Consider the following 22,961-nt stretch of genomic DNA (forward strand, 5'->3'; position numbering starts at 1 on the left):
TTCGACTCTTTAATTGACATTTAACACCGGTAAACTTTTGCACACAGGCCAAAGTTTCGTGCATATGTTAAACAAACATGTGCATCAAAAACAAATTTTAAAGTAAAGTGTGGATATATTGTACATAGCGGCAGTTTCTGTGTTCTAGTGTGTTGGGCTACAGCCAAACTCACATTAAGATGTAATGTTATTTCAGTAAGTGCACAGTACATCACTGAAATCATACGTTATAAAGATAGGATGGCTGATTAAATTAACGCCCTATTAACTAACAGCCAGTGGTATTTAAGGACGGCATCCCGTGTGTGCGGTGTGTTGCGCGTGCCAAGTGTTTGCGTGTTTTGGGAGACTGCAGTATGTTGGTGTTACGCTTCTTTGTAAAAGTTTCCTGTCTTTCTTTTAATGATATTAGTGTAGGATGCTGCCAGAGACTCGCAGCAAGCAACCCCACCCGGTCACATTATACTGACAACAGGCAAACCAATCGTCCCACTTCAAAAACAATTGTACAGACTGTGGTGTGCCTTGACCATGGTTTAATAAGAAATTCAACAACAGCAGCAAAGCCTGGTTCGTTTAATCAAGAGTCTCGCGATGAACCCAAAGGACCAAAAGAAGAGAATCTTAAACCGTTACATAATGTCACATCCCATGTGAACTTTACTTTATAATATACTTAATGTCATGCTGTGACGTCTAATTTGAACTTTTATATAGAAAGTTAAGGTTTCACTTCTTTCACATCTCGCTGACTCCTTGTAGATCTGATTACTCATCAGAGGAGTTTTGTTAGTTGTTATGATCATATGGGTAACGTTCCGGGTTCGAGCCGGGTCACGGGACACAGAGTAACAGGTTTTTGACTGAGGTATAAACGTGACGTAGCACAAAGAGACTACTCCTGAAATAACCAACTGTGTAATACGTACGTGTGTATCTCTCTGGTTTATAAAGCTATCTGATTCCCTGATTACACAGACTAAACGCTTTAACAGCTGATAAACATGTAAGTAATTCAATAAGTGGAGAAAACAAACTGCGCCGTTTGCCAAATAAAATGCCAATTGAACAGAATAAAAAACAGATCAGAATTAAAAGGAAACCTTATGCCATGCCTGCCAGTGATAGGGGTTTTACTGTGCTCGGCTGCTAAAGTCGCTAAGCAGTATTAGTAGTGCATAATTTCTTTGTGGTAAGTTAAACCTGGCCAGTATTTCGATCGCCTCGATGAGAGCAGGGGCAGCTTGTTGAAAGCACACCATTGCGCGTTAAGAGATATTTCTGTGAGACCATTTCAAAAGCCGGAGCATTTAACAGAGATCTTACGGCGAATTTAATGCAGTGTGGCTATTTTGTTCATTGATTTCGAGAGCACGTCGGTTTTACAACGATTTGTTTTATAGTGATTAAGTTGGCCAAGCGTTACACTGTCACTCACCTGGAACCTGTATTGGAGTGTTTGAAGTTTAATTCCTCCAGCAAGATATTACATCAAACAAAACGCTAGTTAATAATTTAGTTCGTCTCTCCATGTGTTTTCATTCATAAATAATGCAATGGACGTCACGCCTTCTGCTCCAAACATGTTCAAACGCGATGGTTATAACGGAATTATTGGAAAAAATTGCGACTGTGTATTGAAGGTTAATGTGGATGTAAGAAAGCAGTTGGTGGCATTGATGTCTTTGACAAATTCCAGTTGAGGGAGAGAGTCAGTATAGTATCGTGAGCCGACGGGAAGGGCGTACACGGATGTAGGAGCAAGGAGAATGGTCTCACTGCTCCAGTACCTCTAGTTTATTAGTGATTAATTAGGACATGTGTGAGATGTATTAATTAATTCCACTGTCACGGACCCTATATACACGGTAGGTAGGTCGGATATATATAGTCTTATGATCAATAAGGAGATCATATAGACTGGTCTAAGATCTATATAAGGTACAATGTATGTAAGGAGTCTGTCAGGTAAACTGATAATACACATTTATCTCACGGTATATGTACATACTTACAATGTACAAGTAGCTTAAGTACATGTTTGTCATTTTTATAAGAAAAACATTTCAGGGGATGTGTTAGCACTATGTATATTATGCTGGTATATGTGATATTAATCGTGTTACTTGTTATATGGTACCCGAGGGAGCACGGACCGATGCAAGCTATTGCTACGATAATGATCTATAAGGATAACTGTATCTATAAATCGGGAATTATTGTCTTCCATTTAGTACATAACTTCCCTCTGTTTCAGTGTACATAATGTAGTTCCATCGACAAAGTCGCAATATGTCTCGTTCCGGTGTATAGTTTGTTTTGATAACTTTTTTATTGCTCAAATGCGCCCTCCATTCATCAGGAGTAACTATCACTGTCGTTAGTGAATATAACGATAGTAACTCACAGAATATCGAGGATAGTTCCGGTGCTCATTACAATTAGCTATGAACAATGCGCAGGTACCCAGGTTCTATAGAAATATGATTTTATAGAACAATACAATAAGAGGATGCAATAATTGATTTCATCTGTGATGCAATGTACCAAGTATACGTGTTTCCTTAATTACCGAATGTTGTAGCGTGGACATTATTACGAGAGCCCTCGGTATACATATCTCAACACTGCACTGATGAAATATGATTATCTTGTTCCATTTCAGAATGAAAATTGAAATGTACATTACAATTCAATAGTCCTGTTTCATTTCCCTGCATCCATTTCAGTCGTACACAGATGTACTTCTAACACAGTGATTCTCACGTGACCATGATCGCGTGCAGATCCCTGTGAGTCAGGTTAAGGTTTTGTTTGTAAGTTTATTCACCATTTGAGAGAAAATTTATCTAAAGTACACGTAATGTCTTTCTCTCCAAACCATCTCCCGGACCGCTCTGCGATTGATCCGCGAGCCCTGGGAAGCACCCTCGTGCGGCGGTCTACTATACATGGAGAGAGCTATATGCGCTCATTTCACTTTAATGTTAGAAAGGATGAGAACATGTCATATTGTTTATGATGGATGCACGTGTTTTTAATTGGAAAAGCATTACGTGTGAGGTCGTTTACGTACAGAGATGTGCGCTGCGTGATATTGGTGGATTCGTAATGTAAAGATCTCCCCGTCGTATTCTTCAATCAGTAAAACATGTACGTAATCAATTTAACCATCTACATTCTCTCAGGTCACAACTAATTACCTCCCTTTTTTACAGGAACGCTTGTGAGATGGATAATGGTCGTCCCTAGAATGTGGAGTTGGATGTGAACTTAAAGAGAAATCCGATACGGAAACTCGGGCCCCAAGATTGTGTACAGGCCATTCCGTGTCGGATACACAGATGGAAACTTTCATTGAGATTGGTGTGTGGGTTGTTCCGTTCCGTGTTCTCGTGTAGGGAACGACTACTTTTGTTTATGGGTAAGTGTAATCGTACACAATTCTTATTAAAGCAGAGTATTACATAAATGTAGTTCATTAAATGACTTCATGACTGATCTCATGTGGAATAGGGTAGCAAAGGTAATAATTACGAGTGTGACCATCATTTTAGGGACAATAAGTTGATAGAATTATACCTAGACTATATATGACATCTCTTAGGGTTACCGTTTTAGTTGTAGGCATGTCCATATACCATTTGATTTAGCTACTCTATATAAATATGGGTTTAGCTGTCAACATCTCTAAATGTTGTTTCAGCTGTCACATTTCTAGATATAGTTATATCTGGAAAACATCTCTAAAAGTCGTTTTAGCTGTCAAAATCTCTAAAGGCATTAATATTTGGAACGTCAAACGTCGTTGTTTTGTTATCGACATCTCTGAATGTTACTGATACAGTTATAGATATATCTGACAACTGATGTTTAAGCTCTGGCTCATCCTCTATAATCAGTTTGGTTTTACACTATTGCCATCATCTTCCTATAGATTTTTAGTTTAAAATCATAATTAGTCATTTCGTTACATTATTATATTTACTTAAATGCTAGCATATCAACGCCACTGTCTTCTGTTACCAAAGTAACTTTGAACGTCGTTGGTATGCATGCTATCGTCAGAACTACTTAGTTTTTTCACAACCGTATCACGTCAGTGTTATAGTAATGAGCATTTCTGTAGGTCGTTTTTTCCAGTTGTCGACATCTGTAATTTACAGATATGTAGTTATTCGAAATGTCAACACCTTTATTCGGAGTTGTTCACCCGTAACTAAACACCTGTATTGACTACCGTTACCTGTGCTTCCATTAACAATTTCCTATTGTTATTTGTACACTGACTCATCCCGGTATTACAGGTGTAAATTGTTACGTGCATGTTGCACGTGTATATCCTGTCACGCGATCGTCTATCATCTAGTCGAGGGCTTGAGTCATTACCCGAAAATAAGACGTGTAATTCATCAGGATTTACAGCAGCAATGAGCTTGCAATGCTTCATGTCAATATTAGCGGTCGGAGAATAGCAGAACGCCATGTCAAATTACTGGCATATACTTGTAGTTTTTCAAGTCGAAATCTGGTCATTTAGATGTAACGAGTCTTCGGAACAAACGTGAATTAACACTGGTTAACCGCTAGTAACTGATGCGTTTGTGATGAGTACACTTTTACTGGTCGTTATCTGCAGTAATTGATGCCAATTAGATAATTTGTTTCTGTCGTTAACTAGCAAGCTTACAGCTTATCAGTGAAATACCTCTTGTGGATAAAGACATTTCTGTTTGTATATTTGATGTCAACTTGCAGTAATTCATACCAATAATCTGTCAGTAAGCCTGCAATAATTCATACTGATGTTATGTCAGTTAGCTTGCAGTAATTAATGCCAATGTTATGTCAGTAAGTTTGCAATAGTCATGCCTATGTTCTGTCAGTAAGCTTGTAGTATTTCATGCCAATGTTCAGTCAATGAGCTTACTGTAATTCAGGCTAATGTTCTGTTAGTGAGCTGGCATTGGATCGTGCTGATATTCTGTCAGTAAACTTGCAGTAGTTCATACCAAAGTTCTGTCAGTATTTGCAGTAGTTCATACCAAAGTTCTGTCAGTATTTGCAGTAGTTCATACCAAAGTTCTGTCAGTATTTGCAGTAGTTCATACCAAAGTTCTGTCAGTATTTGCAGTAGTTCATACCAAAGTTCTGTCAGTATTTGCAGTAGTTCATACCAAAGTTCTGTCAGTATTTGCAGTAGTTCATACCAAAGTTCTGTCAGTATTTGCAGTAGTTCATACCAAAGTTCTGTCAGTATTTGCAGTAGTTCATACCAAAGTTCTGTCAGTATTTGCAGTAGTTCATACCAAAGTTCTGTCAGTATTTGCAGTAGTTCATACCAAAGTTCTGTCAGTATTTGCGTAGTGTTCTACCAAAGTTCTGTCAGTATTTGCAGTAGTTCATACCAAAGTTCTGTCAGTATTTGCAGTAGTTCATACCAAAGTTCTGTCAGTATTTGCAGTAGTTCATACCAAAGTTCTGTCAGTATTTGCAGTAGTTCATACCAAAGTTCTGTCAGTATTTGCAGTAGTTCATACCAAAGTTCTGTCAGTATTTGCAGTAGTTCATACCAAAGTTCTGTCAGTATTTGCAGTAGTTCATACCAAAGTTCTGTCAGTATTTGCAGTAGTTCATACCAAAGTTCTGTCAGTATTGCAGTAGTCATACCAAAGTTCTGTCAGTATATTTGCAGTAGTTCATACCAAAGTTCTGTCAGTATTGCAGTGTACAGTTCATACCAAAGTTCTGTCATATTTGCAGTAGTTCATACCAAAGTTCTGTCAGTATTTGCAGTAGTTCATACCAAAGTTCTGTCAGTATGCTTGCAGTAGTTCATACCAAGTTCTGTCAAGTTGTGCAGTAGTTCATACAAAGTTCTGTCAGTATTTGCAGTAGTTCATACCAATGTTCTGTCAGTGAGCTTGTCTAGTTCATGACAATATTCTGTCAGTAAGCTTGTACTAGTTCATAACAATGTTCTGTCAATGAGCTTGTACTAGTTCATACCAATGTTCTGTCAATGAGCTTGTACTAGTTCATACCAATGTTCTGTCAATGAGCTTGTACTAGTTCATGACAATATTCTGTCAGTAAGCTTGAAAAATCAAGAAAACGATATGAATAAGTAAGCTGACTGTAATTCATATCGTGTAACATTGTAGAAACTCGCTGTAGTTCATTATAAAATTCGCCTTTATAGTACTAGACAAAGAAATAATAGGTGTAAAAGCAAGCACAAGAAATCACAGCGTTGTGTTGATAAGCTTGCATTAACTTCATCTAACAGTCAGCTGTTACCTTGTCGTGCAAATCGAAGTTTTGTTTTGACGCTGTAAATGTCTTTAATATTAATGATATATAAATATGTATTGATGAGCCAATGTACATTGTTGCCCCTGTAGTAAACAGCTCTATAATGTTCAGTGTCCGTTTTACTACCTTCTGTGTTTCTATGTGTTTCTATGATACAGGTGCCACATTATTAACTTATAAATATTTTGATATAAATAGTACGGTGATAGTAATAACACACCTACATTTGCAGCAATATCAAATGTAACTAATTACCATTAGGGGTTACAGAAAGTTCAGTCATTGATATACATAATGATTTAAGAGGCTCTTCCAAACGATCAAGGTCTTAAAATGTACCTGTACATGGACATATCTTCGACAATATATATGGTAATTTGAGAAAGGATGAGAAAACGGTGATACGACACAGCATATTTCGTCTTGCCATGGTCCAAGATGTCGGTTTTAGGAGAGGAATGCTACTGAAAACATGGGTATTCTCGCTAATATTTAATTTCGATATTTTTAAAGGTCAAACCTTTCGCGGTGGTCTAACATGTATTTTCCAGATAGATATACACCCAGTCTTTTCAGAAATAAACACATTGCATATATTCACAAAATATTAAATATTAGGCATATGGATATTTTCGCGGCAAAACCGTCTTCACGAGGTATAAATTTCCATGATTACAGTAGTTGAAATACATGGAGAAAATACATCGACCTTCGGTCAGTACTTGCCAGTTGCCCAACATAAGTTTGAAAACTGTGAAGAGATGAATGAAATTAAATTACAGTGTTAGATTAGCTAGTTTAATGTTGGTCAGAATGTTCGCTATGCAGAAAATATCTAAAGGAAATCCTAGGTTTGGTATATAGTGTACGTTTAGGCACTTTTCAGTATTTTTTCTACAGAAAAGGGCGAGTATACGCAAGCGATATTGTGTTTCAAGTTCCTATTGTAGGGAGAAGAGAAAGTGCCACGCCATCTGTCGGTTGGTGTTAAAATTAATACCTCTTACACGTTAAAAAAACCCCCACAAAATTAGACAGTCAAGCACAAGCAATTGAAGATTCGGGTGAGGAGAACCTACCTTTTGTGTAGCGTGGGACTAGACATTAATGCAACATGCGTAATGTACCCCGTGTGTATTGTTACACAAGGACTCCGTGCATTGTTACACAGCTGTGTAGGCCGGGCTGGAGGGACAAAAGGGTCTGCAGCTGCAAACGGAAAGGGATAGAGTTAATACGGGAGTCTTCAAGGGTTTGGAGAATAAAAGGAAAACGAAAGATGTAATTTTACCTACAGGGGATATACATGTGTTCCGATATTTTCTTGTTACACGAACCCCACCTGCTGATGTGAAATTCATTATTCAAACATGAACGTGGGACATTTAAAGATGCTCCACCGCCGACAGAGCATAAATGATATTCATTATTTGAACAATAATTGGTGTTTAATCGTGTATATATATGCCTAATTAACACAAAAAAATAACATAAAATAATTTATTTCGCCTTTGGTGCATGCGCAATCATTACTTCATTCCATATAAGATATAGTGCCACGGAATTTTTTCGGGATGCAATTAATTCTTTTTCGTATATTTAACTTTAAGTAAAATTAGAAGCTCAAACTTTTCAATGGTGGTAATAGTGTAAAGTAAGTAACTTTTGTAACTGAAGAAAAATACTAAATCGTCTGCTCCTGTTTTTGATAGTGAAAAAATACCATTTGTCGGCGGTGGAGCATCTTTAAGAAATGCTAGCACGATAAAACTGATTTTCACGTGTGATTCGGAATGACGAAAATGAAACGCACGCCAAAATGTTTCAAACATACGTATTGTAGAACCACATGAGTGTCAATCGTAAAATTACAACAGTTGTGAAATAGTTGTGGTAAGGACAAGAAGGCGAAAATAAGTTACCACGAGTCCATTTACGTGAATGTGTTCCACCGCCGACAGAGCATAAATGATAGTCATCCTTTGAACAATATTTACTGTTTAATAAAGTGAACAGTCGGGCAAGGATGACTAAAGTCGGTAAAAATGGTGTGAATGTATCCAGTATAATTTCTTATGGAATAGAAAAATAAACTTTCTCGTCAAAGTCTGTCTGCGTAAGTAGAAAATAATTTAAAGTATAGGAATCCTAAGACGTCCTCCCGGCTGACTGTGTCCGTGGTTACATTTCCACGCAGCCTCGCTTTCAATGCTTTCAGCTTTTCTTTATTTCAATGGTCAGAATTGGGAAACGTAAGCAGAACTTGACCGTCGTATTAATATGCGAGAACATTTGGAAGGCCAATGAACGCATTTAGACTGGTTTTCTTTGCCCGACTGTTCACTTTAATCGTTTTATACATAAGTCTAATTAACACACAAAATAATATGAAATAATTTATTTTGCCTTTGGGTCATGCGCAGTACTTTTTTCCATATAGGATATAGTGCCACGGATTTTTTTCGGGATGCAATTGATATTTTTTATGTTTTTAACTTGAAGAAAAATTGGAAGCTCAAACTTTTCAATGGCGATAATGGTGTAAAGTAAGTAACTTTTGGAACTGAAGAAAACATACTAAATCGTCTGCTGCTGTTTTTGATAGTGAAAAAATACCATTTCTCAGCGGTGGAACATCTTTAAATAGTATGAAAAATTATCTAAAGTCCACCATGTTCAAAGTTGAAAATGTTATTTACATGTATATATAGTTAATCAGAAATCATCTGATTGTATTTTTACATGTGTGTAAGATTTGTTTTAATAAGCGGACAATATCAAATAAAGATCGACGAAAAATAATCGAGTCCTTCCTTTGTAGACTGGTTCATGTTACAACTATTAAATGATTGTAATGAAACATGTCTGTTCTAATATGATTGTAATGAAACATGTCTGTTCTAATATGCCATAATGATTTGACCTACTTCAGCAGCTACCACAGAAGTTTTCATTTCTACCCCATTAGTAAATAATAATGATATTCTCTAATTTCCAGACTAGTAATTGGCTTCCTTGTTAACATGGCTTCTTTAGTTGCGTATGGTTTCCATAGCTACATGCCCTACTTCCGGTTGCATAAATGTCTCTTGACATTACAAGCTGCGCTTTACAAAACGCTGCTATATGCATCTGATCGAACTGCAAACAATAGCCTATGAGTAATACGCCTACCATACAGAAATTGTGGAGTTGAGTAGCCATGGTCCGATATCTGTATACTCAACTGTCATATTGTAGTGCTTCGTTCGGTGTAGGAATTGATGACTCAGAGTTTTGTTCATATAAAGCAGAATTTATTACCTTTATTTTTTATTATTTCATTTAAGGCAACTCATCGTATTTGTTTCGTAGCGACATGACGTGGGTAGTAGTCAACAGATGTCACGTGGTTCCCGCGAGGCGTTACGATCACTTATATACAAATAACGCTTTGCTTTGAAAAGTGTTTTATAAAACAGGTCAAAATATAAAGTGATAAAAATAAGGGAAAATCGATTATGTGAATTTATTGCGTATAATAACTATTTCCATGCAATAGCATTTGGAATGAATACGTACATTTTTATCCAAGCAACAACGTGAGTTGAGAAATTGCCAACTAAACAAAATATAATCAGTTTTAAATAAATAGGTCAATACATTGTAGTAAACGCAAGCAGCCTCGTTCGATTTCTCTAAATTAAGACGACATCGTTGAAATGTTAACCAAACCTGTTGTTTGTTTTCGTGTTAATTAGGATTAAATTGAGTTAATGGTTCTATAAATCAATAAAGACTATCTCAATCTATCCCTGTGGAGTCCATCGGTCTCGTTGGTTAGCTGGAGCGTGCACGACATTGACGGTCCGTGAAGAACAAGACGGGCGGGGAAGGGGTTGGATGAAACAGTTTGATCCCCGTGGAATACTCAAATTTGATGAGTTGACGACATTTTCCATCATTTCTATCTGCTTTGAGTACTTTCGTTAATTCTGGCTTACAATTTGGTTCGTGTCGTCGAATAAATTAACGCGGAAAGCGTAAAGCGCTGTGACGCCAGTATATAAGACCTAGTCTAGTACAATTTCCTTCCCTGTCACACAAAATATGTTATATTTTAAAATAGAATCGGAAATGCTGTCGACATCAGTGCGGGTAATGCTATCGTTATGTAAAGTAATAACGAGCATCAATTAATCGTTAATTGGTTCAACTTTCCAAGTATCTTTAAATCATATCGTTCTTGTAAACTCAGTGAATTCTCGTCAACACTATGGCTCCATAACATTTGACAAGAAGTTGAAAATTAAATTCAAAGAATACGTTAAACGCGCTCTGTAAGATTTAACGATAATTTTCTATTGTACAGTTTGCAGCAACATCAAGACTATACGAAAGCGTTATTACTAGAATGTTCAGACCTAACGAAAACGTTAAGACGATGCTAAACAGAGTTGAAACGGTATTGGGATGTTAATTGTAAGTTAATATTTGAAAGTTTATATCACGCGAGAACGTTGGTGTTGGTTGAGGATGTAACAAAACATCAAGGTCGAACGAAAACAGTCTCCACAGAAGGAAGACGCCCAATGAACTATGTATTAGTATTACTTTTGTTAAACTTGACGGATGAGAACAATTGATTGTATCATTGCAAATATCAGAACCATGGCCATCTTTGATGTTGGTCTAAAACAATACCCGAAAACAGCAATACATATACAATATACCTTGCCACAATGGCATTTATGGTTGTGACATGGCGAACGTTGCTGCTGCCTCCGCGACCCTGAAGGTTTTATCCAATACCTGCGGTAATGCGTTACCATAGGAACATTTTTTTTGCATTAATGTGATGTTCTCTTTATGTTAAAACAAATACGTCCATTTAGAAACCAGTAATACCGAATTATACCCCACACCTGCAGGCTACAGATATTACGACTGCTTTTTGGATGGCAGAATTCCCTCGATGTGCATTAAACGGATCACGATGTCCATTTCAAACGTAGTTATCCAATTAATGGACCATAATGTAGCCACTGAATGGACAATGACGTGTTTTTTTTTCTGTGACTAAGCCACAATGGGGTATCTAAATTAAGGCTTCTGCTTGCTTCATGTGGGGGGTCAATTTGTAACGCACAAGTAATTCACACGTATGCGAGACAAGGACTCCGTAGATGCCCATAGTTGTTGATCGGAACTCACCGCTATAAAACCAAATATGAGTATCTTGAGAAATGATGCAATGAACATAAAAAATACGTTCCAGAGAGTGATTACAAGTGACGGGAATAACAAATCTGGGTCAGGGTTGATGACATGTACGCTCCACCAAGAGTAGGGGGACGGAATGGAATTGGTATTCTTTTAGTTGGCCACAACTGGGGGACGGAATGGAATTGGTATTCTTTTAGTTGGCCACAACTGGAGATTGCAATATTTCAGTATGTAAATCCAAATGAAAACGTAAACTACATGAACAAAAGGATACTTTAGAGTATTAGAGAGCTAACATATAGACATGTACACGCCAGTCATTCACATTTATACCACGTTGTATGTTTCAGATCAGAGGATTTCGTTGTGTCCTTGGAGTGATCGCAACAGACATGGTGTGTTACGGTTCGATGAACTTTGCAGGAAACAGTGGCATCATATCAGATCTTTGTGTGAATGATGTTTGGACATGCACAGACTCAGGAAAATATTCACGTACAATCACGTGACAAGCAGGTCAAAGACATGGTAAAAAAGATGGTACTAAATTTAGAACATCTCCAAGGAAACCTACAACAAGTAGTCACCGATCTCAAAACATTGGTAGAGCAAATTGACTCTGTTACCGCAAAAATTGACAAAACTTATGGAACAAAATGGCGACGAGAGGGAAAATCACCTGTATCTAAAACTGCTAGATCACCATCAAATATTCTTAAACGAACAGACGAAGTTAAACGTGACCTTCTCCGCGTAGAGGAAACGAGAGCGTATGACGCATCTCCTGACCTTGACCTTTCATATTTACAAATCACCCCTGGCGAACATCGGTCAAGGTGGGGGAGGTCATTGGTGTTTTCTGACCCTTTGAATATTTCTAGTAATGCTGAACGGACACCGAAACGATCATTATCTCTAGGTACCGATATGGGTGACTACGCAGGCGCTCCGTTACTCGATCTGCTTCATCATGAAGCGTCTTGTAGCACTTCTCATCCGGCGCCAAAGCGTTCTATATCTGTTAACACGGACATGACTGACAATAGTGGTGTGTCTGTCCAGACGTGTATACCTGTACCTGTCGCTAAGTGTTTCGCACAAATCAAACATGACGTTGTTGAGGAGGAAACAATTCAACACAAACCGGAGATAGACATATCGCCGGATTCTAAATCGTCTGGAGAAAGTGTCGAGTGTTTAAGTAAGATTCCAGTGGACATAACGCCGGACGTCGGGGATACTGGATTTTTAGGTTTCGGTGCGGAGGCCAGTGGTGACAGTGCTTCTGGCGGAGGGATACCTTACGATTTGTTGAACTCAAAGATCGTCAATGTTGATAGTTCGAGCGAGCACGGGTCATACAGCACAGAGGAATATGACGGACTATACGAACGTCTAATGGAGAACGAGCTGGAGAATATGTCAGCGTCTTCTGACTGTACAGACCTAACGGAATCGTCCGAGTACAACATGGACCTGGGAAGTCTCGACAAGAGTGATACCACTAGTTTCTCGGACGATATCGAAGTTAGATATGATCGCGATATCAACACATGGACGTCATATACTTTGGCGCATATGAATAGCTCGGCGAGGAGTTCCGATAGTTGTCTTTCGGAAACCCCTTCCGATATACTAAATGATAATACTCAGGCAACTGTTATGTATGGAAATATGATTTTTTCGGACCAGCTCGTGGTTCTAAACTCCAGGAAACATCGACGTAAACGACTCCCTAGGGATCACATAGTGAACAACCCCCTCGATATACCATAACAACGCCCTAGTGATGTTTTCTGTTCATGATATCAGGCTTTTCTTTCAGAGAAGGACATTTACGTTTATTTTAAAGAAAAGGTTGTCTTTTTTGTGCAATTAATTGTAGATTTCCATTATTATATATATTATGAGTTTATATTATAAGTTTGACTTCCGGTTTCTATATATAGAATCTGATACCACGTCGCGCGTGAATTGAACGAGTGTAACCAAGGGCTGGCCTACATGTGTTGGAAAAGGATCTATCAATTTGTTTCGGCATCAGTTCGATTTGATGAGAATATAATTCAGACAATTACATGCCATTACCGGCTTGCCATAGGAATACCGACTGTTGTATAAAGACATACTTGTGTCATTAGCGAACGCTAGACAATTATTATTGGAGATCACGATCATTCTCAAATCTTCGGTATCCATCGAATAAATTTGTGGAGAAACAGGTTAGTGTTTTGTGTTGTCTTTGCTCGGCCGTGTACTCCCAACACTAGTTGCTTTATCACAGTTTTGTCCGCGCTGAGCTGGCCACCGTTTGATCGATAGTCGGGCATGACTAAGTCACGGCCGCACGCAATACAATTTTCAGTATTACCATATTTAGTGACGAAAAGACTCAAGCCAATTGGAGTAATGTTCAAAACTGGTGGTTTTATTTATGCTTTGTTCTGGTTTGCATAAACTACATGATACTGCAGTTTCACATATTGAATTATTGGTACAATGTAATGTTCCATTAACAGCCAGGGTCATTTACGATCTCTCCTATATCAAATGTTGCCTGAGTAAATGATTACCGCGTGTTTTGGAAGGCTATGATATTTGGTGTAACTTTTGTCTTTTTATAGTGCTATCTTACTGAAGCATCATGCCAATAACACGGAACAACGGACTTCATTCAATCACATCTGGCAACGGCAAACCAGTCGTTCCATCCCCTTTTATGCTGAGCGTTATGCAAGGGACAGGAAGCCAAAGCCTTTTTAAGAGGCGAACGCTTAATTCAAGACCAAAAGGGAGGTGGTGTCAAGGAAGGCGTTAGGAAGAAGGGCATAATTTATGGGGTACAGAAAAGATAAGGTTCCAAATTTAGTCACCTTTTATGCAAAAGCAGCAGCAGGGTCTATCATAACAGGGCAGTCATGAACCAGAATTTTACTGCCCTTGTTTTGGTTGCATGACCATCGTAGAGTACAGTGCAGCGACAGGACACGATCATTTGATTGTTTATCTATTTTGAGCAGGTAAATTTATTGTGTCCCCACAAGGATCTAGTTAGTCTTTATTTTGTATATTAATCTATACTCGCTATAGTACACATAGGCCATTTTTTACGTTTTAAGGATCTAGATAAAAAAAATCGATAAAATCGTGTTGTACGTGGTACTATATATTGAGAAGATATTGTTAACTGTTAAGTTGACGCACGTGCGCTGTGCGTTAACTTTTCACATTTTGAACCTACTCAAGTTCTACCAGTGCGGTTTTACTGAAACTTACATGAAATGATCCTGACATGGTCCCGAGAAAGTGTTGTTAATTTTCGGGTCGATCCAAAATCCAAGATGGCCGCCACAGCCGCCATCTTGAAAACACATTTTGAACTTCTACCTAAGTTCTTTTGGTGCGATTTGGCTGAAACTTGCATGAAATAATCCTGACGTGGTCCCGTCAAAGTGTTTTTATTTTTCGTGTCGATCCAAATTCCAAGATGGTCGCCACCAAGAAAGCACATTTTAAACTTCTCTTCAAGTTCTACCGGTGCGATTTGGCTGAAACCTGCATGAAATTATCCTTAGATGGTCCCGACAAAGTGTTATTATTTTTCGGGTCGATCAAAAATCCAAGATGGCCGCCACAGCCGCCAACTTGAAAACACATTTTGAACTTCTTCTCAAGTTCTACCGGTGCGATTTGGCTGAAACTTGCATGAAATGATCCTGACATGGTTCCGTCAGAGTGTTTTTATTTTTCGTGTCGATCCAAATTCCTAGATGGCCGTCACCTTGAAAACACATTTTGAACTTTGAAGTTCTACCTGTGCGATTTGGCTGAAATATGCATGAAATGATCCTGAGATGGTTCCGACAAAGTATTGTTATTTTTCGGGTCGGTCTGAAATCATACCACAACAAAAACGGGACTCCTAAAGAAGCAATTGCTTTCAAATATGTAGGTGTATCCTATGAGATGTCACCTAGCTATATAGAGTTAGTGACCTCCGATCCATCCACAAACGAAGGAAACAGACAGATATAGATCTAAGTATAGTATAAGTACATTGTAACATTTGTATCAGGGTAAACATACGGGAAGGCCAATCAGGGTTTAGGGGAGCTTTGATTACACTTTGGTACATTATGCACTTCTGTTTGAAAGAAGAAAAAAACAGAACACCAGATCTGAACTTCATTATATATAGCAACTGAAATCGGTCTTTTAAATATTAAACTTTTTAATGTGTATATCTTTGAATCTCTGTCTAAAATTAGTGTTTATCTGTTTAACAGGAAATCTTGAAATAAGTTTAGAACATTCATATATTAAATTGGATTTGTATCGTCACTTACAAAGTAGAGATGGGATGTTTTCGTTCTATAGTAGTTTTCTGTGAAAGCAATCCCGGTAACTCTGATTTCTTTCTATTACACCTGTATACCCTTGCAATACTAGTGATTACTACTTCTAACCCATGTACAATGTAATTATCGCCACCGATAGCGGCGCAGTGGATTAAACAGGTACATGATAGTTTGGCTTGTTACAATCACAGGGATCTGAGAATTAGTTACAGATTATATAATCATTCTTCAATTCTTTTATTACCTTAAAGGCCCACTACCTTTCCGAAACGGCTTTTAATTTTTAAAATGGGAATGTAAAACAAGATCGATAATTTTGTAGAGTCTTAAGAATTATTAACTTACCGTTAATACTACATTCATCATCACCTTCTGAACGTTTTGATTAAAATAAATAAAATGTTTATTTTCATAACGCGGGTCGTATTATGTTTCCCGCCTTCGTCCTAAATACCGCGCGGTAGTTGACTATCACTGCACTAGACGGCAAAACAGCGAATTGACTCTCCACTGTTTTCATATATTACGCAGGAAATCTTGCATATGTTTGGTGTCGTAACCTTATTTTAGGTCATCGGCATGCATTTTCTGATGTTATTAATGTTTTTTAAGAAACCTTTATATTTTGCTCCGGAAAGGTAATGGGCCTTTAAGCCTTTCTGCGCATCGGTTTGAAACAAAACATATATACAAACACAATACACAGAATACACACTTGCATCCATGCAACACACATTCACTCTCACCATACATACATGTACACTGACACTAAACAACCCTCTTAAGTATACTAAGAGGGATTATGCAAATTTTAGATAATAACATGTTATTTCTTATTTTATTTCATAATTTAATTTATTTTGCTAAATTTGTTAAATCTTTTTTGTTCTCTTTTTCTAGAAGTTGAATAAATTTATACATACTCGGTCTAATGAAATAATATTTCTTAATCAAACGCTTTCTTAAAGTTAAATAGCATTCACATTTTAAAATAAAATGAAATTCATCTACAATGTCCTCACTATTACATTACCTGCATGTTCTTTCATTTCTTTCTAAATTGTTATACCTTCCCATTTCAATATTTAATTTGTGAGATGGCAATCGTATTTTTGTTATTTCTATTAAATTCATGACACCAATTGGTTTGGACCCACCAGAGTGCCCTAAGACCATTTTTAGACGTTTTGGAGGTCTAGATAAAAAAACGATAAAAATCATATTCTACCTGGTACTATATACGAGAAGGGGTGGAAAGCCTTAGACTCCAAATTTCTAACCCACTCACCTTATAAATAGCGGCTATAAAAACACATTTTCTAGTACATCGTTATAAAAACGGTTATTACCGGTGGAAAGAGCGATAATTTTTCTTTCAAAACCATCCTACACATCTATACAAAGTGCTGTCATTATGACGATATAAGCCCCATTATGACAAAAGCTTGAACAGCATCTAATTAAAATTCATCCTGGCGGTGTGGCCGATATTATATGCATGGGCGAGGCTTCGGCTGCAATCTCATTGGCCGGCAATGAAAAGTCAACGGCGAAGTCCATATATAGCTGTACAACGTCCCGAAAAGATAAGACTTGGAGTTCTAATAATAGAACGTCGTATTAACGCTAACGTATGGAACGCCATAGCTGCCTTAAGACTAGATGTTTTATTGCATCACGTCACCATGTTATAGCATCGTGTCACCATGTTATAGCATCGTGTCACCGTGTTATAGCAACGTGTCACCATGTTATAGCATGATGTCACCGTGTTATTGCATTGTGTCACCATGATATACCATTATGTCACCGTGTTATTGCATCATGTCACCATGTTATACCATTATGTCACCATATTGTAGCATGATGTCACCATGTTATAGCATAATGTCACCATGTTATAGCATCGTGTCACCATGTTATAGCATCGTGTCACCGTGTTATAGCAACGTGTCACCATGTTATAGCATGATGTCACCGTGTTATTGCATTGTGTCACCATGATATACCATTATGTCACCGTGTTATTGCATCATGTCACCATGATATACCATTATGTCACCGTGTTATTGCATCATGTCACCATGTTATAGCATCGTGTCACCATATTGTAGCATGATGTCACCATGTTATAGCATGATGTCGCCGTGTTATTGCATCACGTCCCCATGTTATACCATTATGTCACCGTGTTATAGCATCGTGTCACCATATTGTAGCATGATGTCACCATGTTATAGCATGATGTCACCGTGTTATTGCATCACGTCCCCACGTTACAGCATCATGTCACCATGTTATAGCATTATGTCACCGTGTTATTGCATCATGTCACCATGCTATTGCATCGTGTCACGAAGTTATTAAGACGTTTTCTATTAAGACTACTCGGAATGCATTTGGATTTTACCTTACAATCAAGCGCAAACACGATCCCGATCACTATCTTCTAGCCGGAAACTTTCTTCGGTATTGTTTGGCGGGAGGACATTTGGTAGGTATGGTTAGATCTACAGCTACACAATGACAATTTTCTTATGACTAGTGAGATAGATAGCGTATATGTTTCTGTTTCGTATCAAGTAACAAATCCGTCTGATTCGATGGCACATACTCATAGTTTGTTAGTATCGGTTCCATTTTGTAACTGTCATATTTTCGAAGGATGTTAGGCCTAATCCTGCATTTGTTGGTTCCAACATTGCTGACAGCTTGCCCATGGGGCATATTAATATTGTAGACAGGTATCAAATAGGTAACCGTTAACATACAATTTGCAATTTCATATTAGAGTAAATAGATCTGTCTAGCTCTTTGGTCACAGACCTACATGTAGATATCCATATGATTATAATATGTCTATCTTAGGTACAGTTAACTACTTTAGATCTCGGATACTGACAATAGAGCGTGAACCATCACCGAATTCAAAATGTCTTTGTTATTGGTCAAAGATAATACATACAGTGTTTATATAAATGATTCGCATGCTGTATACGTAATTACAACTGTAATTCTAGAATGCTGTTCATCCACATTATCACCAAAGGTTTAGGTTCTCGTATGTTAGCTCACTTGGCTCGTCCGTCAACATTTCCTTTAAATCGCTACTAGTCATAGAATTCTCCATGGATTCTGACCAATTTTGGCCAGAAATATCTTTGGGGAAAAGGGAACAGTTTGTATAAATTTTGGCTCTTGTATCCCTCCGCCACCCCCTCCCTGGGAGCAGAGCCCAATAGGGCAAAATCCTTTAAATTGCTACTAGTCATAGAGTTCAGCATGGATTGTAACCGAATTTAGCCTGAAAGTCAAACATCCTTGGGGGAAGGGGAACAGTTTGTATAAATTTTGGCTCCGACCCTCGGGGGCAGGAGGGGCGGGGCCCAATATGGGAATTTATAGGTAAATCTTAAAAATCACTACGTACTCGGGTTCTGCATGGATTTTAGCCAAATGGTCTGAAACATCCTTGGAGGAAGGGGAACAAGAATTTGTATAAATTTCAAAATTTGTATAAATTCCTTTAGAAAAGAAACAATGAACCTTATATTCAGAATATAACAAGATACTGATTGCAAGTAGGGAGATTAAACAATTATCTTTAAAATAACTTGCATTAAATTTTTAGGGAACATTTATGCCTGACATGATGGATGAAATGGAGGAGGTTCTTAGAAGGAATGGTTTGGAAAACTGTACAAATAACTTCATTCAACAGAAAATTTCCCCAGATATCATATGTTGTCTAAGTGAACATGATCTTCAGCACCTTGGTGTAAGTAACAAAACTGACATGGTAAAGCTACGGAATGATTGTATAAAATATGGATCAACCCAGCCTCTGAAAATGAAAAAATATGCAGGACCTCCTGAGTTTGAGATCAATCAGCATACTTTGGCAAAACTTTTAGGAGAAGGATTTCAGATATCTGATATTGCAAAATTACTTTCTGTGTCTGAAAGGACAATTTATAGAAGAATGCAACAATTTGGCATATCAAAATTTGATTTTTCTGATATGTCATCAGATGATCTTGACAATCATGTTAGTGATCTCATCAAGCAATTTCCATTTTGTGGTGAAAGCTTATTGGGACAGATGCTACGTTCAAGAGGAGTTTTAGTACAACGCTGCAGACTTCGGGAGAGTATTCACCGTCTTGATGAAGTAGGAGTGGGGGAGAGAAGAAAAGGGAGGCTACATAGGCGCATTTACAATGTGAAAGGACCAAATCACCTGTGGCACATTGACACTAATCATAAACTTATAAGGTGGAAACTAATCATAGCTGGAGGCATTGATGGGTTTAGTCGTATGGTTACCTTTCTCAAATGTACTGATAATAATCAAGCTGAAACACTTCTTCAGTGTTTCACTACAGCAGTTACAAAATACGGTTTACCTCTAAGGGTCAGGTCTGATAAAGGATTGGAAAATGTAGCAATTGCTGAATTTATGATTTCAAAGCGAGGCACTGCGAATCGAAGTATGATAACAGGAAAAAGTGTACATAATCAACGCATTGAGCGACTTTGGAGGGATGTCTATACTGGGGTTTTGGCATACTATTACCAACTATTATTTCATATGGAAGATGCAGGACTTTTAGACCCCTTAAATGATAAACATATTGCAGCTCTACATTATGTTTTTCTCCCAAAAATTAATGAGAAATTACAAGTTTGGGAAACTGCATGGGCAGGCCATCGACTGCGAACAGTTGGATCGTCCCCTCGTGTGTTGTGGATCTCCGGACAGCTACAATACCCAGTGGGTGTTGATGTAGAAGACACTGATCTTTATGGTGTTGAAGGATTCATTGACACAATTCCAGGTGATGATGTTGATGGTCAACGGCCTATCATTGATCCAACTGCATGCCGAGTGCTGAATGTGGCTTGTCGTCAAGAACTTGAATCAAACATTTCATCTTCTTGGACATCTTCCAACTTTGGAATGGATGCATATTCAAAAGCTTTAGATATCATCAACATACACAGTGATTAATATGTTCGCTCAACACCCAGGTTCATGAATACAGTGTGAAATTTTTCAATTTTTAATACGTAAATAAACAAGAGGCCCAGAGGGCCTGTATCGCTCACCTGGTTTGTTATGCCAAGTATGATGATCTGAATACAGGTTCATTGTTTCTTTTTTGAAGGAATTTTAATATTGACCTCTAAATCCCCTATTGGGCCTTATTTATATGATTTACCTCTATTTCCCCTATTGGGCCCCACCCGTCCTGCCCCCAGGGTGCACGTGTCAGAGCCAAAATTTATAAAGTTCTGTCAGAGCCAAAATTTATACAAGTTCTGTTCCCCTTCCCCAAAGGATGTTTGTGGCCAAATTTGGTTACAATTCATGTAGAACTCTATGACTAGTAGCGATTCAAAGGAATTACCTCTATTTCCCCTATTGGGCCCCGTCCTTCCTGCCCCCGGGGGACCAGAGCCAAAATTTATACAAGTTCTGTTCCCCTTCCCCCAAGGATGTTTGTGGCCAAATTTGGTTACAATCCATGTAGAACTCTATGACAAGTAGCGATTTAAAGGATTTACCTCTATTTCCCCTATTGGGCCCCGCCCCTCCTGCCCCCGGGGGGTCAGATCCAAAATTTATACAAGTTCTGTTCCCCTTCCCCCAAGGATGTTTGTGGCCAAATTTGGTTACAATCCATGTAGAACTCTATGACAAGTAGCGATTTAAAGGATTTACCTCTATTTCCCCTATTGGGCCCCGCCCCTCCTGCCCCCGGGGGGTCAGATCCAAAATTTATACAAGTTCTGTTCCCCTTCCCCCAAGGATGTTTGTGGCCAAATTTGGTTACAATCCATGTAGAACTCTATGACAAGTAGCGATTTAAAGGATTTACCTCTATTTCCCCTATTGGGCCCCGCCCCTCCTGCCCCCGGGGGGTCAGATCCAAAATTTATACAAGTTCTGTTCCCCTTCCCCCAAGGATGTTTGTGGCAAAATTTAGTTACAATCCATGCAGAACTCTATGACTAGTAGCGATTTAAAGGAAATGTTGACGGACGGACGGACGGACGACGGACGCCGCGCCATGACATAAGCTCACCGGCCCTTCGGGCCATGTGAGCTAAAAAACAGGAACAGTCATCTTATCATCAGCAATGTTTAATTTGTAACAAAAGCAGAAACTTCTAGAGAATAAATGGTAAAGATGGGTATTTTATTGCAAGTGTTTTTTTTTTTTTATTGCAACACGACATTGGAATTCAAAGGGATAGTGTTTTATCATGATATACATATGCATTGAATGCTTTTTGGAAGAAGTAATGTATCTGAAAGAAAAAATCTTAATTAGTAAAACCAGTGATGTACTGAAAACAACATATTTTTTTAAAGTCATATACACCCCATGGCTCTCGAGTTTAAAAGTTACATTTAGATTTCAAAGAAATGAACCTCTATCATTTCCCAAAATTTAGGCAGTTTATTTCGTCAAACATTGGAGGAAATGAGGTGAAATATTGTGAATTGAATTAGCAACATTTTTTTTTAAAAGAAAGGGATTTATGAACTTTTATTTTCCAGTATTAATGCTCATCCGAAATTCTCAACGGTTAGATATATGGTATATGAATACTGAATAAAAATCAATATCAATGGCACTGAACTATTAAAATCCATGAAGACAGCTAATTCAAAATTACATTGAGAACCTACATATGAAATGTACCATCATTTCTTCTCGAAAAGAAGTATTAATTAACTTCAACTGACAATATCCAAAATTGTTATCTGTCAACCATTTTGCTCTTTCTTATTGGAAAAAAAAATTAAACTGAAACTGGCTTCTGGTAATTGCAAATCTTAAAATGCCAACCTTTATAGTCCATTATTTGCATACACTCTGCTTGTACAGTTTCCTGAACTAACATACACAGTTATTCATGTACATAACAAGTCTGAAGTTGACTATAATATTGATAAGCAGTGACCAATACTACACTTATCAACCAAAAAATATTCAACATTTTTTAGCCAAACTCATCCCTCATTTGCCATAACATTTTTAATAGCTCATGAGTTTTATACTGAATTAAACA

At 37.9% G+C, this 22,961-nt stretch overlaps 1 protein-coding gene across 8 annotated transcripts in view; it reads left to right on the forward strand.

Annotated features, from left to right (window-relative positions):
• LOC138333190 (uncharacterized) overlaps window positions 1-13,741 on the forward strand; it is a 44,420-nt gene extending 30,679 nt beyond the window's left edge. For 3 of the 8 annotated variants that reach the window (XM_069281392.1, XM_069281394.1, XM_069281393.1), the window contains exons 2-3: window positions 3,219-3,424; window positions 11,871-13,741. In XM_069281392.1, coding sequence (XP_069137493.1) covers window positions 11,977-13,296 — 1,320 coding nt within the window. In that variant the 5' untranslated portion in view covers window positions 3,219-3,424; window positions 11,871-11,976 and the 3' untranslated portion in view covers window positions 13,297-13,741. The other 5 variants (XM_069281398.1, XM_069281396.1, XM_069281395.1 and 2 more) reach the window with 5 other exon arrangements.
• The last annotated feature ends 9,220 nt before the right edge of the window (window positions 13,742-22,961 follow it).

This window comes from Argopecten irradians, chromosome 10 (genome assembly GCF_041381155.1).
Source record: "Argopecten irradians isolate NY chromosome 10, Ai_NY, whole genome shotgun sequence".
Lineage (NCBI taxonomy): Eukaryota > Metazoa > Mollusca > Bivalvia > Pectinida > Pectinidae > Argopecten > Argopecten irradians.